Here is a 21,140-nt window from a genome sequence, read left to right as displayed (position 1 = left end):
TTAAAGTAGTCTTATAGGGACAATCTTCTGTCAGAGATTTCTGTTGAGGTTTCTTTGAGTGCCACCTGTCTGTGTTCCCATTTAAGAAGTTTACACAGAGATTTAGTCTCCATGAGTTTACTTAACAAGCACGATCCTTGCTTATTTGTCATGTGGCCGCTGATGATCTGATTTTTAGAATTTGCATCAGAGACTTGCGAGATGTTAGCAGACAGCTGTGATTGCACTGCTTGCTGCAGTTACACTGCCTTCTCTTCCTTCTCGTTGATTAGTCATTCTGACGTTGAACCTGTTGATTTTGTGATAATAAACATTCACAGTTTAGCAAAAAAAAAAAAAAGGGGGGGGGGGGGTGAAACAACAGCAAACAAAATCAAAACATTACCAGATTTTTAAGAGACAACTGCATCATTGCTATGCTGGCAAGTAAAGCAAATTTATCAGCTATTTACAGCCACATGCAATCCTCTTCATGCAGCTTGTTTTTCAATGAAAGTTCAATGGTTCATTCAGATGTTTGTCTGACCTTCTCAGAGTCCTAAATGCCTCTTCTATTCAGCTGCATGAGACTGAATCACTGTCATCTTGAATAAACTATGAGCCACTTCAGCCTTGGAGGATCCACATTGTTTGACAAAGAAATAAATCAGCAGGAATCACACTGATGGCAGAGCTCTATAGATCAAAATGTTGAAAAGCTGCTGCACTCTCACTCACAGCGATACCACCTGGACATATGAAGCAATTTTTAAGAATATATATATCAAGAGTCACCCGGCTGATTCAGTCTGTGAGCAAAGGAGATGAATTGGTGATGCTAAATAAAGCTGCCCATATTTTCTTCCTCATTTCCAAAAGGCTATGTATTTTGTCAAATGTGTTGTAGCTGCTATTACTGCACAATACACCATATATGGAATATCTGCATCATGTGTGCTGGTGGATACACAGTGAGATACTCCACATTTAGCTTCGCATCCAAAATGAAAACTGCATTACTCATTTATAGGTGTAATCACACTGGTGTTGGTTCATTTTAATCTAATTAGGGGAGTTATCTTCAGATGTTAATATCTGATGTTGCTGTACAGCAGCTAAACCAACCCTTTGTAATTTCAGTCTAATTTCATTTTTCTTCAACCCATGCTCACAATTAACTCACAATTCACCATCCCAAATCCCCTTAGCTAAACCTTGCCCCATAAATCGATGGTCAAAGCTTTTGCTGGAACAAGACAAAAACGTGAGGGTGGTGCCACCGAGGCGAACGTGCGTTGTATCCAATCCCATCGTTTTATAGAAGAATATTAACATGACCTTCATAGAAATGGCCTTGGGGCATGGGTAATCTAATTTAGCTTGAGTAATGTTGCCTGTCATTAGGAAATGAATACAGTTGGGTCCCTCTGAAGGCTGTGCAATCTAGTCTGGTATGGGTAAAATTAGCCACCAATTAAGGTTGTTTTTCATCCCAGAATAAAAACTCTAACAAGGAAGCTGGCTGCCATAATTGAAGTTAATCACTGCTGAGCTCAGACGTGGCAGTCCTGATTTCAGGAGAGGTGCTTTTGTACGTTTCGTTACTGTCATTGCACATTTCCAGCACTGACGGCTCACATGTGATACTCCCGGTAATGCTGATAACAATCCATCGAGTGGCACTCACAAGTGAGTCAGAGCTGCCTTCTTGCCAGATGCTGTCATCTCTTTTCAGTGTCTCTCCCCGCCGGTCGACTGGCATGGGGTGATCCCTCCAGTATGACACGGCTGTTGCTTAGAGACTGCGCCGCTGTGAGGTGTTTGGTCTCTCCACAGTCACCGGGGGATCGCGAGCAAATGAAGCAGGTCAGAGGGCCACGCTGCAAGACAGGAAGCACCAAAAGACACTATTATTACACAGTTAGAGACAAGTGGCTGCTCTCACAGACTTGACGAGCGACTGGCCCTTTGGGAGAAAAAGCAGTTTTCGCTGCAGGTGAGATGCGATAATGAACACAACTGTTTTTCATCTCCTCTGGCCCCCCACAGTGGGTGTTCTTTATTTAAGACAGATAGGAGATGATTTATCTTTTATGATCAATTTCTAGGTTGAGTTAGTTACTGATGGCTACAAAACACTCTGATCCTCACACATTAAGTTCATTTCTAAGAAGATGAGATATCAGACTGGTGTGCCAGTATTATATCCTTCATCCTCTCAAGCGACTTTCCCCTGACTTTTTCTTTTTTGTGTGCTCTTGGTTTAATGTTTTGCCTTTCAGTGGTTTAATAGCGCAGAGCTGTGTGAGTGTTGCAGGACAGAAAATGGGCCAGAGTCCTGTCTAATGTGGGTCACAGTGGTTTATTAAAAGCATGTCCATTTATTCAAGCCTTTCATAGGAAAATGGTTGATTGTGCCTTTGAAGTGCATCAGGCTTTACCAGATTTTTCCCCCATCTTCAAACAGTGTCATATTTTGTTTTTTGGTTACACCTCTAAAAGCATTTTGTATAAAATCAGATTTGGGGTATGATGAAAACACTTCTGTGTGCAGCTTTCCAAAGACACCTGTAGGATTTCAGTCTTTACACACACACACACACACACACACACACACACACACACACACACACACACACACACACACACACACACACACACACACACACACACACACACGTGTGTTAAATAACACTCTTCTGTCAGTCGAATAAACCCCAAATTTTAGAGGCTTCTTTTGTGTTTTTCTGTATCTGGATCAGCTGCTGGCATCAGGTGGGACCCTTGGGTCAAACCTTGACTTCTGATTGGCTAAATAAGTAGATCAGCTTATTCAGAAGACAACTAATAGAGGACATCTTTGCCTCGGGAGTCCCCTGGCACAGAGAGCCTGAGACAATTGAGCTGGAAATGGATTGGACTGAATAAGAATATGACAGAGAGATGGGAGAGTGAATGTTCTGGATAAATGATGGATTGATCTGTATTTGGCATATCAGTGAAATATTGAAAAGCACTGTCAACATTTGCTAGAGATTTTTACTGTATCATCTTTGATGTTGCAGTCAAACTGCAAAAGTACAGATGATCAACAGACTGTAGCAAAACTTAAACTGAAAGCATCTGATCTTAACCCACTTGGTGGGTAGTGTTTAGTGTACAGGTGTCAGCTCTATCAGGTACATCGTCTACTTATATTTGAATGGCCTCAGCTCACTAAAGGCGACAAGGGAGGGAGAGGAAGAGAGGAGCGAGGTAGAAACTAGGGCACTGTTATCTGGCCCCTTTTTACCAACCACCAGGCAGAAAGCAGAGAATGAGAAAGAAAGAGCCTTGGAGAGAAGGAGAGGACACCAGCAGTGAAGTGAAGCTTTAGTCTGGACGTGGGAACCTCCAGAGTCAACATCTGACACCAAGGACCTGAAGAAAAACAGCACAAAGACAACCTTGACTGACTCGCACACTCGCAGGGACGTGCAAACCTGCGTCATTGGCTCGGAAAAGACCACAAACATGTTCGAGGAGCAGGCGACCAAGGTCAAAATCACATCCGTGGTGATCGTCGTCGGCATGTCAGCAATGCTGGCGGCGGTGGTGACTGACCACTGGGCTGTGCTCAGCCCCCGGGTGGAGAAGCTCAACGCCACCTGCGAGGCGGCCCACTTTGGCCTCTGGAGGCTCTGCAAGAAGAGCATCTTCATCGTGGAAGAGGACCCTCAGGGCAAAGGCTGCGGGCCAATCAGCTTACCTGGAGGTAAGTTGAGGTCAAGGTGATCTTCATGTCTTATTTATCTTTAATTTAATCTGATTTGTGGATTTGTTGTGTGGTAGCTGATGGAAAGCTTTCCTGGCTTGAGTTTTCAGGAGTTATAGTGAGAAGATGAAAACTTTGTGACATGTGGATTGGAGTTGGTGAATAATAATTAGAGCTCTATAAAACCATATAATTGAATAGATAAAATACCAAGAAAAAAATTCATTCCTCCTAAAACTATTTTTAGGAGGAACTGGAAACAAACCCATTCTCTAAACGTGTGAGGCTCAAGTGTCAGTGTGAGCCTGCAGCAGTGCTGGTCAGCTTTTTTTTTTCCATCTGTGCAGCTGTCCCTTTCTCTATTTTCTCCTTTCACACGCATACAATGCCACATGCCAGCACATATGTTGGCACGTGCTGGCATGTGTGCATGCATTCACACAAACTCACACACACACACACACACGGACATGTGCTTGGACTGAATGTTTAACAGCTCTATGACCAGCTTCCCAGCGAACCATTATTATCTTCCTCAGAGGAAGTCACTGAACAGACTGCCAATTAAGCACATTCCAACGGCTGAAGTCAAGTTCGCAACGGAAGTGCGAATGGAGTTTTTATTTTATTTTTTTGCCGTACTTCACAGTTAACACGACTTTGTTGATTTTGTTCCGTTCGGGCTCTTCAACCTTCAGAGTACAAAGAGAAATAAAAGTCAGTTTATCTCACAGCCTTTTCCTCTAATTTCCCTGCTGTTTCTCAGAAAACAGCATAGTCTTACATCATTTGTCAAAATACAGTCTGACTCTTTCTATATTAAAATGAAAGCTCGGATGCTTTTTAACTGATACCTCTTTTGTCTTGTCTGACTCATAGTGTCAAAACAGATTTGCAACTGGCTTTGATCAAAATAGACATATAACTGTCTAGAGAGCCATTTTTAAGGATTTTTTTCTGATGCCGCTGATAAACAGCGTTTTGAAGGATGCTTAAATTCACTCAGCTGTGGAAAGAACTCCATTAATTGCAAGCTGTTAAAAAAAAGAAAGCAAAAGTACAAGAGAGCCAAAGATGGTGCAAAATCTGTCAAAAAGTCAGGTAATTTTCAAAGTCATTTTAGAAGTCCTTTTGGATACTTGCGTAACATTTCATACTGTAACTCTGAAAATAAGTCAAAAACACAAGTCAAGCTTTTATTTAAGACTCTTTTTCCACCAAAAAAAAAAAAGTCTTTAATTAGAAACTCTCTCTGAACAGAGCCAGCCCTGGGGGTAAAGAGTGTCTCTCCCTGGCCTCTGGCTGTGTGTGCGTGCCTTGCAGCTTAACTGAAAGATTTCGCTCTGACTCTGTCATTGACTTTGCCTCCGGCTTCAGCACCTCAGGATCAGCGCAGGCCTTAATGAAGTGTGGCTTCCCGCTCCAGCTCATGAGTTAGAGTACACCTGGGAGACTCAGGAGGAATGAAGAAGACTTGGGGGGAAAGAAACAGACGATTGCTTGGGCGTGTAAAGGCAGGAATGCCCATGTGGAGAGAGCGAGACTGGGTGCTCTTTTAGAGAGTCTGAAGATGGAGGAGAGAGATGGGACTTTCTGTCAGGAAAGATGATGCTGCACCTTATTTTACTGCATGTATCTCATGCAAATTGAGGTGGAGGCAAAAGGCAGGTGGAAAAGAAGTGTGACAGCTACCTGTCATAAAAATCTGAACACCTTGCAAAAACAGTCACAGATACATTTTTGTGTTTTAAGACCTTTGCTGGGGATTTGTTTTCGTCGTGGACAAGTCAGTCACCTGTGGAATGCATGAAGGGCAGCATGTAGTCTGACAAATGATCCAGTCACAACCATCACAGCCTGACAGAAGCACTAAAACAGTGTCGGAATATTTGTGCGAAATCTCAAGTGCTTCTCTGGCGCCACACCAAGAGTTCAGCTTAGCCTTAAGTTTGTTTCCATTTCTCCGGGTCTGCAGTGAGAAACAAAAAAAATATACCAGCTGTTTTGTCAGACACCCCTTGGCTACATTCCCACAACCACCATGATGCTTTCACATCTGGGTAATGAGAGAAAATGAGTCACTCTTATATCAACTGAAAAGATTAAGAGGTTTTGGTGTGTGGTTGCCCTAGCATTTTACTCCCACGACAGGCTGAATAGTTTTGGTTACACAAGCCCATCTCTTCTCATTTGTGACCCTGTTGCTCTCTGTAGGCATGGCGGTGCTTCTCTAGTTCTAGCTTCCTTTTATGCACTGTAATCCAAAGACGTCGCAGGGCAAGACGCTGATTGGTCAGCCTATTTTGTGCTTTGTGTCACTGAACATCCTTACCAGGCTGACTGACCCGCTCCAGTGCCCAGGAAAAGGTGTCAAAACGCATCCTCTGAGATGCTTTTCTCCACTTCCATCCACCAGATCAGTCTGCCAGGTCTGCGCAGTTTGACATGAGGCGAGAGAGGACTGCGGAAGAAACAGCCGTCCTCTGCCTTCAGAGGTCTTCTTGTTTCTTGATGGAGTGCTATGAGGCTGAGCGGTGAGGGTTTAGGTAGAGCGCACATTGTATGTGCCTAAAATACTCGAGTGTCTTTTTTTTTTTTTACATAAGGGGGCTTTTGTTTGAATTTAAAAAGCCAGGCAACAAAACCGTGCAACTAGGTCTGCCTTGAAAAGTAAAATTGACTGTTCTAATTGATTGCAGACAACAGCTAAAATCCAATTAGTGTGGCTGGCCATGCAGTTCTAATTAATTACTTTGATAGTTTAGGATTTATTAGTCCAGGCGACAAATATGACACCAAAATATGTGGAATATGTACAAGCATGCCAGATTCTGAAGACAAGCAAAAGCAAGCAGAGGGGCTGACTGGCTAACACCTGTGTTACCTTATCTGCTTCTAAATTTAATGTGTCAAGCATAAAAAGAAGAAAAAAAACAGGTTGCTCATGAGTGCGCTATAACAGATTACATCCTTCATGAAGAGTATACCCAAGCAAGCAGCAGTTATTGGACTTAATAACACAGATTTGCATTTTCCCCAAACAGAGGGGGAGTCAGTCGTCATGAGGAGCGTACACAAACCCCTTTTTTCATATAGACACAATTACACAGCTTTTGCGAAAGGGGTTGCGTAACAGCGGCAGCAAAGCAGTGAACCCAAATGACTTTTGAAATTAGCTTCCCACAAATGACGCATGACAGCTTGAGTGCTGTAAAAACCAAACAAACCCTTTATGGATCGCATCATGCAGCTCGGCTGGGAAATCAAGAGCACAAATGGTGCTTTTGTGCGCACGTATGTGTTCCTTCACATATGTGCTCAGAGAAGCGAGGGAGAAGAGTTCATTATCAATGATGTTTTAGTGCTTCCAAGAGGTCAACCATCATGGTGTTTTTTTGGAGCTCCAAAAAACACCTTCAAGTATAAAAGCTTGCCTCTGACACAGTGCCTTTCAAATGCCCTCGATTCATAGACACAGTAGCACCAACATCCCCTTGAGCCACCCTTTTCTCTTTCTTTCCAACCACGCTCTGAGCGCAGAGCCCAAAACTGCAGAGGTGTGTCGCTGGAATTTGGTATTCAGAAAACTGGCAGCTTCAAAATTTCAGATGAATCATTCCACGATATGTAAATTAGAAATATATAAAAAGAAATTACAGAGCTCAGGGCTGGTGTCGCTTGCAGGATGAGCAGAGGACTAAGAAACATTACTGTTTTAAATTTCATAATAAAGGTCAGGACACACACAGGAGACATGACGGTAGTGAGGACTCTCCTGTGCTGTTTTGTCCCAGATACTGGTGCTCAGGTAGAATAGCCATTCAAATACCACCATGATACATCCCATTCACATTGACCCAGAACTACCCGGTCGCTCTGTTTAGCTAGAAAACCAGAACAGTTTCCTAATTACCTAATATTATGTTTTCTTTGACAATCCTGCAGCAAATTCTGTACAATCTTCTAGATTATTATGTTTAAAAACATAGAAGCAATTCTGTTTAACCGTAGTGCAAAAACCACAGGAATGCTTAACTGGGGGAAGACTGAAAGGAAGAGCTAAGGTGGAAGAAAGAAACGGGCATAGTGACAGGTAGAGCGAGGAGGATGAAGAGTAAGGAATGGGTAAATTGGAAGCTGAACATCAAAGATAGAAGGTGGCAGCAGCAGAGTTTAATGGAAAGAGGTGAAACTAAAATGACAGGCGATAGCTCGTCCTAATCACTCTCCCCTGGAACTAAATCTCCACATTACCCTGACTGCAAGGTCGATGATACGCACCCAGATGTTCTCTTCTTCTGTGAATGCTCACTGTTTAGATTAACCATCGTGCTTGATTTGGGGTTTTTTTTTTAACTATTTGTGGACAGCGTGCTTTTGCTAAAATTCAAAATGTTAATGTTTGTGCTGGATTGCAATCATACTAACAACAGGGTAACCGTAACTTGGCAACAGAAGTTACAATTTTTTGGCACGCACAAAGCAGCAGTGCGGTTAAATTGTTTTGATGAATCACGTATGCATATCTCCACGATGCCGGCGGCTTTTGACACCTCGGATAGAAAATGTGTTGAGCTGCCCGCCCTGTCTTCTGTCTGTTTTAAGCAATGAGGAAAAGAGAGATTTATTCTCTGGACTTTTCATCTTCTAACACTTTGAGTTTTTCTAGTTATGTGGTATGATCTTTTTTTTTCGTTCAATGAATCAGCAAATCACATAATGTAACAAAAATGATTATGTGGAGACTGGCATGCTACTTTTGCAACAACAACAAAAAATCTGAGGCTCTGATTTAACTTTGAAGCTACAAACAAGTTCTGTTAAAGCTTTTACATTATAAAAAATGCAGTTGAAAGATCATAATGTGAAATATCTGTTAGGTACTAGGTATACAAGTCATAATGATGACTTAGTTTGTTAACCATCAACCTGTATTTTTCCAGATTTATTGCACATACATCTGTGTATTATTTTTAAAATACATAAATCCCACTTATAGTTGTGTGCTACAGTGTGTTTCATAAACTTTCACTCCCCAAGGGTTACTGGAATTAGATTAAATTTTAATTGAAAGTGTCGTAACATTGTGCGTAGCTACAGCTCCATGCTGCAACATTAACAATGAGGCTCTATTATTTCCATGCTTTCCACAGAGGTCATCAGCTTGTTAGAATGGAGACTGAGCACTGTTAAATCCTGCCCACACTGGAGGGAAAAACAATACATTGCTCTTTAATGACTTTGTATTGTCACCATTTGTGTTCCATCTAGATTGTTAAGCTATTTCTCCAAGCTGTCTTGCTCATGTAAAAGCAGCATCGTGACTATATACTTTACAGTCTATAGGGTTTGCAGAATCTGGCCCAAAGCAGAGAAAGTATCCAGCGTTCTCAAGTCTATTTATTATGTTGAAATGGAGTGGCTGTGTCATTATGACCATTTCACAATAAACAAAATATCAGTTTAATGCATTAGATGAATGTAGACAGCTAGGTGTGATCAAGCATCTACTGAACTTTGCTTTTGAACCGGGTTCAACCTGACTCGCTGTGTTTGTATGATGAGATGTTTTAGATCTCTAATCAACACTTAATTATTGGAAGTATCTGTCTGAATTCAAGTCTGCAACAGCCTGAAAACACAACACAGGCTATAAAAATGTCTGCGAATGTCTGGCGCTTAGGGGGCAGCAGTTGGACAATATTCAACTTTGTTTTTTTGACGAGCAGCTAGTGACAGCTAATAGAAGAAAACAGACTGAAATCAAAGACTTACTTAAAAGTGCAGCAAATTTCAGGGGATAAATCACTGTTATCCACATAAACTGCAAACAGACGGGGAAGCTTCAGAGGACTAGCAACAACCATTTTTTATGACTTTCAACATTGAAACTCTCAATCAGGATAAAACAATTAAAGAGCGGTTTTGTCTTTTGGAGCTTCTTTGCGTAATTCTAAGGGTCTTTTATTTGTCTTATCTTTGTGTGGAAGGCAGATAATGGTCTTCAGAGAGACAGGAGAAAATCTCACAGCCACACAAACACATATTAAGTCAGATTAGATTAGCCTCAGAGATAAAAACGCTTAATGAGAGATGACCGATAAAAAGAATTTATTGTGTATTATATAATATATTGTTTTAATAATATCTGTATAATGTCTGTGCTGCTCTTTGACCTCGGCCCCACCTCCAGCCTCACACACACACACCCATGCACACGCTCACACATACGAGCACAGTCCCTTTGATATGCTTTTACATGTGCAAATAGCATTCAGGCTAGCCAAGACCTGCAGCAGCCTGTTGCTAGGTTACCTCTTTAGTGATTCTTTCTCATCCCGAGTAACAAACAGCCCCACTGTTGCCTGGTACACACACGTAGTACATGCACACACACACGCAGACATATAGGCAGACACCGGCACACAAACATTGTCCATCTCTGTGTAGACAGAGAAAGCACCTGTCTGCTTTATGGGTTTAATCTCAGCAAGAAGGGAACGAAGGGACACTCGCTTGGCCTTTAAGGTCCACTCCACCTCTCGCTCTCAGCCAAGCTGCCTTCAGAGGCAACAAATAGATAAATGTGTGGGAAATGACTGCACCCAGGAATCATTTTTCTACAGCTATGAGGTTATTTTGAAGATTGTGGTCAAAGGAGCAGAGTTTGGGCAAGCAAAGTGCAGAGATGCATCATTCCCTTGTAGAAATCGGTGTGAACTCATTTCAGAGGAATACAGCCAACAGGGGAGACAGTGAAGGATTTAAGTATAAACTTTATTCTAAGATGATGGCACGCCACAGAACACTGCTATGACTTGGAGGGGGTGTTGAGCACACTGGGATCATAAAGCCAAAGAGGAACTTCAGCCATTATCATTGTTGATTTTTTAAGTGTTGTGAGTATTAAGGACGCCACAGAACTGTGCAGCAGAGAATATTTGACGCCAACCTTTTTGTAGTGGTCACCATCAAACGACATGGAGGGCTGTTTCTTATTTATACATCTAAGTTTGTTTGTTTGTTTTTGAATTGTTTTCATATGTCCTTAATCGACCACTTAGCATTAATTTGGAGAATGCTAGCATTTTACAGTCTAAATTAGCTTACCTGTAAAAGAAAGAAGCAAACTTGGGACTACTTTCTTTTTATTTAATTTACATAAATTCACCAGCCACCTTATAAGGTATGCCTAGCTGGTACTAGGTTGGACCTCGTTTTGACTTCATTGCTGCCTTAATTCTTCATGCCATAGATTCAATAAGGTCCTGGAAACATTCCTCAGAGATTTTGTCCGTATTGACATTATTGCATCACACAGTTGTTGCAGATTTGTCTGCAGCACATCCATGATCCAAATCTCCTGTTCTACCACATCCCAAAGATGCACAATTGGACTGAAATCTGGTGACTGTGGAGTTATTGTCATGTTCAGGAAATCAGTTTGAGATGATCTGAGTGATTCAATATCCTCCTGGAAGCAGCCATTAAAAGGTGGGTACACTGTGGTCATAAATGGGTGGACACCCATATGGAAAAGAAAAAGAAAAATCTTGACTTGCATCAGATGTGGCCTACTTCATGTAAGGCTTATATGATTTATTCATGAAAGGGGCCACTTTCTCATTACTTTCATATATTATTTTAGTAAGTATCCAAAACATACAAGTTTCATTTATATAATTTTTCCAAGGGATCTTATATCTGTTTTCACTCTTGTATGCTTTTCATACAAGTTTCATACAAGACAGATACAAACTTTATAGGATTTATATATATAACTTTTCCATATGGTCATGGTCAGCAAGAATACTCAGGTGGGCTGTGGTGTTTAAATACTGCGAAGTTGGTACTAAGGGACCGAAGGTGCGCCAAGAAATTAATCAGAAACTGAATTCTTTATTAATCCGGAAGGAAATTATGTGGTCACAGCTGCTCCAAGACAGTAAGAACACAAGTTAAAGTATCAGCTCTTACTTTCTTTCTCTTTCCCCCACTTCACTACACCACCAGCAGCAGTTTGAAACTTTGAACTAAGGCAGGAAGGCTCCATGCTTTCATGGTGTTTATGTCAGATTCTGACTTGACCATTTGAATTTCGGGGGAGAAACCGAGACTCATCGGACCAGACAAAGTTTTTCCAATCTTCTATTCTCCAGTTTTGATGAGCCCATATAAATTGTCTACTGTAGTCTATTTGCGTCATGGCTCAATGTGTTGTGTGGTCAGAGTGCTCTTCTGCATACCTTGTTTGTAACAAGTTTCTTTGACCTCTGGCATCGATGAGACATTTTCACCCAGGGCACTGGATATATTCTCTTTTTTGGACATTCTCTGCGAATCATAGAAATGGTTGTGTGAGAAAATGCCAGTAGACCAGCCCATCTGTTCCTTCGATTTCCTTTTTATTCCTATTCAGTTTGAGCTTTAGTATGTTTTCTTGACAATATGTACATGCCTAAAAGCCTAACAGCATTTTATTTGCAATATATATCAGATTTTCCACTCACCCTGTGGGCAATCTTAATCCTTCAAACACGGGTCTTTTGCCAGAGGCATGAGAGTTTAAGGGTCCTGCACAGCATCTTTGCTGTTCCTAGGACTGTGCTCTACTGGACAGAGATCTCAGATGTCGTTTGTGGGATCTGATGGAACCACTCACCCTTGGCACTTGGCACTTCTCAGACTTTACATCTTCCTTTTTTCTGATGTTGCTATGATTCGTTATAACTACATCTGTCACTATGACCTTCTTCCTCTGCTTGTCGACTACTACTATGCACACTTGGTTAGCCATCATCAGCTTGATCATCTGTATCTGGATCCATCTGCATCTAGAAGTCCCACAGGATCTTCATTCTCAACCTCCCTTGTGGGCTGCCACTTTACATATAGCCACACACAGAGTTTAGATGTTTAGATGTTCATTGTCACAACAGTATTACAAAAAGAAACATTTGCTATTGTGAGCACTGTGTGCTCACAATAGTCTTATGCACCATTTAATGTAGTGTATCAGTCATAACTGTAAAATGTCAGTCAGTAATGTTACCTTGCTACCAGATCTACGTAGGTGGAAGCTGTTCAGCTTTGTCAGTGTGATCAATCGGCAGCTCTGGTGTGGACTGGAGTCGTTAGAGCATCCCACAGACTGTACTGTGAAAATTGCCATCCTTCACAGCAAAGGGACATAAAGATTTAAGTCCAGAATACTGCTCGTTAGAAGTAATAAATCAAGAACATTGTATATGAACACAAAACACAGATTTATATTAACAATAATTAACTTCCAAAAAAGTTACAAGTTACAGTATAGTATGATTATCAGGTGTTTCATGCGTGTGAAATTAGTTCTAGATACACAAGGCATGAGTTTCATAAAGTCTATTGATAGAATAATAGCTGATAAATAAGGTAGTTTAAAGCACAGCATGGACAAAAACTAGGTTTAGGTTAGTAGAAATGCAACAAACCACAATCCCTGTTTAGTTTGTCATAGTTTTGTATATGTATGTGCGCGTGTGCGTGTGTGGGGACCAAAATCTGACATTTACTATACTGGTGGGGAGTTTCTGCACCGTGGGGACCAAAATCCAGGTCCCCTCGGGGTTGAAAGCAATTTTCACACTCAAAATGTGGTTTTAGTGTCAGGGTTACAATTAGGTTATGGTTAGGTTTAGGGTAAGGGTCAGGGTTAGGCATTCATTTTGGATGGTTAGGGTTAGGGGCTAGGGAAAGCATTATGTCAATGGGATGTCCCCACGAGGATAGCAAACCAGACGTGTGTGTGTGTGTGTGTGTGTATGTGTGTGTGTGTGTGTGTGTGTGTAATTAATTCATATGGTTTTCTAACAGACTACAAGGATTCAGTCAGCACTATTGTCTCACCCTCCTGTTTCATCTCCCCTCTTTCTTTCTCTCTCACCTCTCTTCCCCATCCTTTCTTACTCTGCAGCAAAAAACTGCTCCTACTTCAAACACTTTACGTCGGGGGAGGAAGCTGAAGTTTTTGAAGTCAAGACCCAGAAAGGTGGGTGTTTCCTCAAAGCCACACAGGCTACATGTGTTACAACAGCATCCAACTCTGAAAAAAACAGGCAGAACGCTGTGGTTTGCCTTTTGATTTTCCATATAATAAGATAAAGCTTTAACATAAATACAATGCACACCATTTCTCTCAGAAATCAGATGAGAAATGAATCTTCTACAGCCTCAGATTTGATCTTTTTATCCCTTTTGTATTTTCAAAGTAAATGTGATTCAGTGAAAAAGCGACTCTCTTCTTATGATGACAAGCTGATGCTTTTAACTTCAGGTAGAGAGAAAGACACACTGCACACAGACATAAAGATATACATTTAGAGAACACTGCTTTAGATAAACGTTATAGGTACGCTCCACGGGTACAGTATATGTATATATGCACTACACAGTATGCACTATATATTCTCAGTTTTTTAATTCAGGTGCTTTAGGTCCCATCTCCATAGGTGTATGAAATCAAGCATCTAGCCATGAAGTCAGCCTTTACAAACATCTATTAAAAAATGGGTCACTCTAAAAAGCACATTGAATTTCTCTCTTCCTAGATTTTCCATCACCAACTGAGTGCTGTGTTATATGGAAGTGTTTAGCCACAAATAGGCAAACCAGGGTTGCCATGGTGTGTATAAGTCACCGTTACTCTGCTGACTCAAAGACTGCAGAGTCACAAACCTCCTGCAGCCTTAACACTGGCAAAACTGTCTGCCAGGAGCTTCGTAGCAGGGGTTTGAATGGCTGAGCAGCTCCTGTAGGTGTAATTTGTAGCTTGCCAAGTACTTTTGTCCATATAGTGTAAAGACAGGGCAGGACATTTACAGTACCCTGTAAACACTAATGAAATTTGCTAATATCAAGAATATTTTAAAAAATAGATGAATGGGAAAAACAAGAATTCATAGTTTTATCTTGTAGTAGAATAATACAAGATAAATATACTTTCATATGATAATAATATGTGCAGAAATACATGAAAAAATATATGTAAAATATTTATGGGTATAGTTGCTGCTTTATGTGTGGATTTTTATGGTGTATTGAGCCGTGTTTGACTTCTACAGATTCATGCTTTATTATGGTGCTTATATGACTCCATGTAAAGGCATTTATAATATGTTTCATACAAGTATGGCTGGAAACATCACTTACAACACTGAGACCAAAAAAACCCCAAATGCAATAAACAATATATATGATATTTTTTAAAGTCTAAAAAGAAATTATAACAGAAAACTTTACGTAGAATAAAATACAAGAAACAACATCAAATTCAGACTGTCTGAAAATACCTGTTCAGCAGTGAGGCACAAACAGGTAACTGTGTCTGAAATGTACAAACACTGGGATGCATTCACATACCTTCATACACTAAGACAAAAGTCCTGAAAAACAACCTGCACTGGAAAGACGGAGTGTAAGGTTGTTTTACACTCGGTGTTATTCCCCAGCCAGGGTGCTGAAATGGAATAGGACGCTCCAAGGATCATTTGAGTCACAGCTGGAGTGTTACAGAGAAGAAAAGAATAGATTGTCTTTATCTGGAAAACAGACAAAATAAAAGAGGGCGGGAAGAGAGCGACAAGTTCTAATCATCTTGTTATAAGCCTTCAGTATCTTATCTGTCATGCAAGCGGCATTATTGCCAGTTTGGATAAATGGCTGTTGTTTTAAAAGTGGGGCTAATTTAAAGGCTAATTATCTGTGACACAACTCGGCTGAGCGCAATACTGAAACAATTATTATGTAAACGATACTGTAATCCTCCCCTTCTGTTCCTACCCACTGTCTCGGTTTTTAATCACCTCCACTTTCTCTTCTTCCCCTGCTCTCAAAGACGACCGTGTTTACTGTATTTTTCCCTCTCTTCGTTTCCCCTTTTCGTTCATCTACTTCTTACTAATTTCTACTAATTTTTTTCTTCTCTTTCTGCAGAGTACAATATCTCAGCAGCAGCCATTGCCATCTTCAGTCTGTTCTTCATGATCCTGGGCACCCTGTGTGTAATCTTCTCCTTTGGGAAAGGGCGGGACTATCTGCTCCGGCCTGCTGGGATGTTTTTTGCCTTTGCAGGTCAGCTATTACAGATGATTTTGCCTTGTATTTACAGCTCAATATGAGCTGTGTCATTGTCATTGTGTTGCACACCCTCTTCACTGGTGATAAATGTTACTTATGCAGAGTTAATAAAATTGTTTCATGTTTGTGAGAGACAGAGAGAGAGAGGTGTCAAATGCCGATAGAGTTGATGTTTCTCTGAGGTGACAATTTCAAATATCTAAGTGTTAAATTACCTATGATTGGTGTGAGCGCCGATCTGTTCCAAACTTAAAATAAAACTGACAATCTTCTAGTATAAACGAGAAACTGTGACAGCGTTTGACTGAACCGTCTTGACAACACAAATGGCATGAATGCAAATGAAGCATCTGCTTTTTCTGAAGCCGATTATAACCAGTTCTCTCTTTCTGGCATGCAGGCCTTTGCATCATCATCTCTGTCGAAGTAATGCGCCAGTCTGTGAAGCGCATGATCGCCAGTGATGAGACCATCTGGATTGAATACTACTACTCCTGGTCATTTACCTGCGCCTGTGCCTCCTTTACGCTGCTCATCCTCAGTGGAGTCGCCCTGCTCCTCATCTCCATGCCTCACATGCCACGTAACCCCTGGGAGACATGCATGGACGCTGAGCCTGACACCTTAGATTAGCCACAGGTGATGTAACAGCTATATCTTTAAAAAAAAAAAGAAAGAAAAAAACCCACACACTCTCACACACACAAACAACTGTAACTATAACCAACTTTACTCTGAAAGGAGATGTTTTCTCTTTCTGTTATTATTGCGATCAATTTTCCAAAGCATTAAAAGATTTTCTGCATCATTTCTCATGATCACATCCATTGGTTTCATTCAGTGTTTACCAAAATATTAACACAAAATATCAACACGTTGTAGAACAATTGGGACCAAGAACTGTTTAAAAGTTGGTAAGTTATATCTGAGATCTGAGACTGATTTGCCAAGACTCATCTTTATTCTGTATTTCTAAAAGCTCCTATTTTTCTTAAAATTCATATTTTCAAGTAACTATGACTTAGGTTACAGTACCAGAAAGAAGTAAATATCGTTGTGACAATAAATAAATCAATGATTGGCAAAAGCTGTGTGACATCTGAAGATTGGATTCCTTCAAACAGTCCCAGGCTTTTTTTTTTCGTCATTTTTGTCTGTATGTCAACCAGTAAATCATTCCTGAAATGTTACTGCATTAAAGGAAATTAAGTCTGAAGTTTTTCTGCTTAGCCTATATTTGGCTAGTGCCGACATGTCAGCATCTTTCACACAAACTACAGGCAGCCAAGACAGTGTCTTACTGACCAAAGCAATTGTAAGGAGGATTTTGGTGCAACACTGTATAGTTCTGTGTGACCAATTTACCCCAGTGACAGCCAGAAACCTCGAGCAACAATTCACCAATCAGTCAGGCACCAGTGGTTGCTAGGCCGTCACCAGCTGGTCTCAAGGCCTGTGTGACTGGGTCTTCAGGGGTCACTGTCAAGAGCCTATATAATGCCAGGTTTTGATGAGGTGTAAATATAATAGATCAGCAGTTTGATTTTTTAATACTGGATATTGGATCCAACAAGTGGATGGCTATAACTGAGGAATGAATCAGCCTAAAGTATTATGGTATGCTTTGTACAAATGTGGAAGAAGTAACACATTAAAAAAAAACATCTGGAATGCTCTTTATGTCCTGTGTAGACAGATTCTTTTTCATTTGCACATCACATTTAGTTGTTTGTGACACATTAGCCTGTAAAGAAGTCCAAACTGCTGGGCAGTTACATATACATTCATAATGCATCTGGTCATCGGTGATTTATCTGACACCAGTACTGTCCAACTGCAGTAAATCGAGTCCTTATTAAAGTAAGATCATTTTCAAATGCATTATTATACTGAAATTCAACAAATAAATCAGAAAAAGAAAGACTGACTTTTTTTTCTTTTAAGAAAGACTGAACTAAATCTGTACCCCACCACAACAGATAGGAAGAGTGAGCTTACACGCTTTAATGAGTTGTAATGGTCGGCAGCCTTTTCATTCCTCCAACTTTCTACAATCGATCTGTGCCATTGATCATCGTGAGAGAGACACCGCATCCCGGATACTCCCTTGTTGACATAAGTCATTGATTTTTGAGTCACTGTTCAAGATGTCTGGTGATTTAGGTCTAGCAGCTCTGATCCATACTGTTGTCAATAATATCTGCTGAACCTCTGGCCTGTGCTTTGTATGTTAGAAATGTTCTGTTGTCAGTCGAGACCCAGAAAAAAGTAGTTAAAACACTGCAAACATCAATTTTAAGAACATCGCTGATTATTTATATATAACAGCAATATCTTACTCGATATATAAAGAATTTGGGTGGTGGTCCCAATACTTAGTTTCAGGTATGTAAACTAAACAGTTATCCTAGAATAAAATGCTGGACTGATCTTCTAAACTTGAAAACTAGTGACACACTAGAACAATGTGGTTTCTTTTCTTCAGATGTCTGCATGAGTGATGGGCAAGGTGTCTGTGCAGTCACATTATGGGAACCAGCAGAACACAGCAAGATCAAAATTATACAGTGTTCAATGAGTGCTGTATTGAATGAACTGGGGGATCAGGTCTGCAACCAATCGCACTCTTTGGTGCATCAAGACGGTGATAAAATGGCAATAAGATTGAGTCAATCTGTTATCAGTTTGCAGCTGAATAGGTTCAAGTTGGCAGTTACATCTGTTTGTGATAATATGGCAATCACAAATGTGTTACCGTATGCTGCAAACCTGTTGTTTATGTACACAGAAATTCATATTAACTACTTACATTCAGAATTCATCCAGAACCTCGTAGATATGAAAGAGACATTCACAAATAGTGACATAGTTGCTGCTGGACAGCAATCTACCAGCAGCATGACACACGGCAACTTCACGTTTATATAAGAATAGAACCAGAATAAAACCAGTTGGCAACCAGCTGAGTCGTGTCCCCTGTTGACTGAAATGTTTTGGCAATCTGTCTGTGTTTATGAATTAGAAGGCAATTATTTGCACTCAGTCCAAGTTAGACCGCAGTTACTTGGAGACCAGTTTCCTCCCACCAGGTAGCCTGTGCGATCATCCTGAAAGTGGTCACGGAGAGTGGTCACCAAGAGGTTTAGGGTGTTGCACGTTCAACCTCGGAGCAACCAGCTGGTCATCACAGCTACTTGCAATCTTAGTCTCCAAGTCACCCCCCCAAACAAGATAAAAATCTGTGCAATCACCAGGCAACCACTGATTTTAACCAGTCATTTACGAGTATACTACAGGTTGCCATACTATTTTTACTCCAGTGTGACTAAGCCATAACAGCAGCTCCAGCCTATCAATCCACTGCTTATTTATTAACTATTTAGGGGATTGTCACTTACAACTTATCAGTTGTGAACATTTAAAAATCTACATTAATTTAATAATAATAATTATAATTTATCAATAGTCCTAGTGCTACCTAACAACAGCTGGTTGAATTAACAAGTGACAAAAACTGTCCAAACTAAAGAGCCAAAGCTTTTGTCTACCTTTAAACGGGATCGGCCATCGTTCCAGTTTTGCTCCAGATAGTAATGTTGTTTTAAAAGCAAAAACAAAACAGGAAGACCATTAAGATTTCTGTTTGGTTTTTTTTTCTTCATTCCAGTGCAGTATTCACATTTTTGTTGGGATTATTTTCCATTATGGGGTCACAAATATTTAGAATAAGTCGTGTTTTTTTTAAAGTATTGTCATTGAATGTAAAATAGTAATTCGAATGATGAAGAATTTTATATCTTAGCTGTCTAAAGAAAACCGTGATCGGAAAGATGTGGCTTTTTATTCAGTTTCACAGATGAAATGAATCAGAGATGATCTCTGCAACAACAAAAACTCCAATGCCTGATTTTACCTGATGGCAGTCGTTTTGTAACAAAATGTTAACCAAAAAAAAACAAAAACTGTCTACATCTTATATGTTATTTCTCAGTGAGTCACTCAGCCACGGAGTTATTCAGCTGGTGCAGGTACAGCAAAATTAAAGATCCCTGAATGATGATGCTTCACTCAAGAACACAAGAAGAGCCAATCCCATTTTCCTTTCACCAGTACAATATCCACCTTTGTATTTTAGGAATATTAAATAAAACTTGCATGTATCTTCATTTTGTTAACCACTAATGAGGATGTGAAATGATCCTGTGACTGAATCTGGACATCACATTTTTAAAATAATTAACAGCCAAAGAATGACTCAAGACATGTATAATAATAATAATATGTATAATAAAGCATTTATACCAGTTCTGTGAAAAAAGCCTGACTCAGTGTTAATACAGTAATTATATAAACAAGGTAATTTTTACTTTTGATTTGTAAAATTGCTCTTATATGTCAGTGATTAGCTTTTTTAAAGAATAAGATCATGTTCATCAAAAAATTGAGTAAAGCTTTTTAATTCTTTGTTTCTGTGCAAGTAAATGTTGAATTTTTACATTTTTGGGGGGTATATTCTTCCACATTGACCTTCAAATGTCTACTAATTTATTACTCATGCTTAATCATGCTAGTGCCTCTGTACTTACATTACTGTTGAAATCATATCAATACTAATAAAACAGGGCCTTTCCCTCCTATTATGTTTTGATATGTTTAGCTTTAGAGTGACAAAGTGGATTGTTTATTTATTTCAAAATAAAAGTGGTATTTTAAGTCATTTCTTGACCAAACATTTCATTGTATTTCCGTTTTGTTTGTTTTTTTCACTTTGCCTTTACAATTACAGTGTCTTCAGCACCACGGAGTCTTTACCTTACAGTATAAAGCAACTTGAGACATTTGTTACTGTGGTACAATCATAATAACACTGAATTAATAGTGAATGGTAAATGGCCTGTATTTATATAGCGCTTTTCTAGTCCCTAAGGACCCCAAAGCGCTTTACATATCCAGTCATCCACCCATTCATGCACACATTCACACACTGCGTTCAGGGAAGCTTTCAACCAGAAAATGTGCTTGAATTGAGAGACAAACCTACTGGAAAGTCTTCAGACGCCTAACATTCAGCAAGTTAAGGTTTTTCAGGAGTGGATGTAATGGATGGATGAAAATCTTTAAATCATTCATGACATACTTACCTTACAAGAATGAGAACAGCATTGATAGAGCATATACTAAGAGCACCCATGTGCTTTCTACATCCTACATTTGTTTGATTTTAGATTTTCCGTCATAGTTAATTAAGCAACTGCAATGATGCCTTTAGGAGTAAATTCCACTTTATCAT

General features: G+C 40.0%; 1 protein-coding gene across 1 annotated transcript; it reads left to right on the top strand.

The window, feature by feature from the left end:
• Window positions 1–3,196: 3,196 nt before the first annotated feature.
• cacng1b (calcium channel, voltage-dependent, gamma subunit 1b) lies at window positions 3,197–20,550 on the top strand. The gene is made up of 4 exons (XM_086289070.1): window positions 3,197–3,733; window positions 13,689–13,763; window positions 15,707–15,844; window positions 16,251–20,550. The coding sequence occupies exons 1-4, from the start codon at window positions 3,493–3,495 to the stop codon at window positions 16,481–16,483; spliced, it is 687 nt and encodes a 228-aa protein (XP_086145196.1). The 5' UTR covers window positions 3,197–3,492; the 3' UTR covers window positions 16,484–20,550.
• Window positions 20,551–21,140: the final 590 nt, after the last annotated feature.

This window comes from Aulonocara sp. 'chitande type north' Nkhata Bay, linkage group LG4 (assembly GCF_057382095.1).
Source record: "Aulonocara sp. 'chitande type north' Nkhata Bay isolate Kocher_YH1m ecotype deep benthic linkage group LG4, A_spYH_male_GT1.1, whole genome shotgun sequence".
Classification (NCBI taxonomy): Eukaryota; Metazoa; Chordata; class Actinopteri; order Cichliformes; family Cichlidae; genus Aulonocara; species Aulonocara sp. 'chitande type north' Nkhata Bay.
The sequence above is the reverse complement of the archived record's forward strand: the minus strand, read 5'-3'. Positions and strand labels throughout refer to the sequence as shown.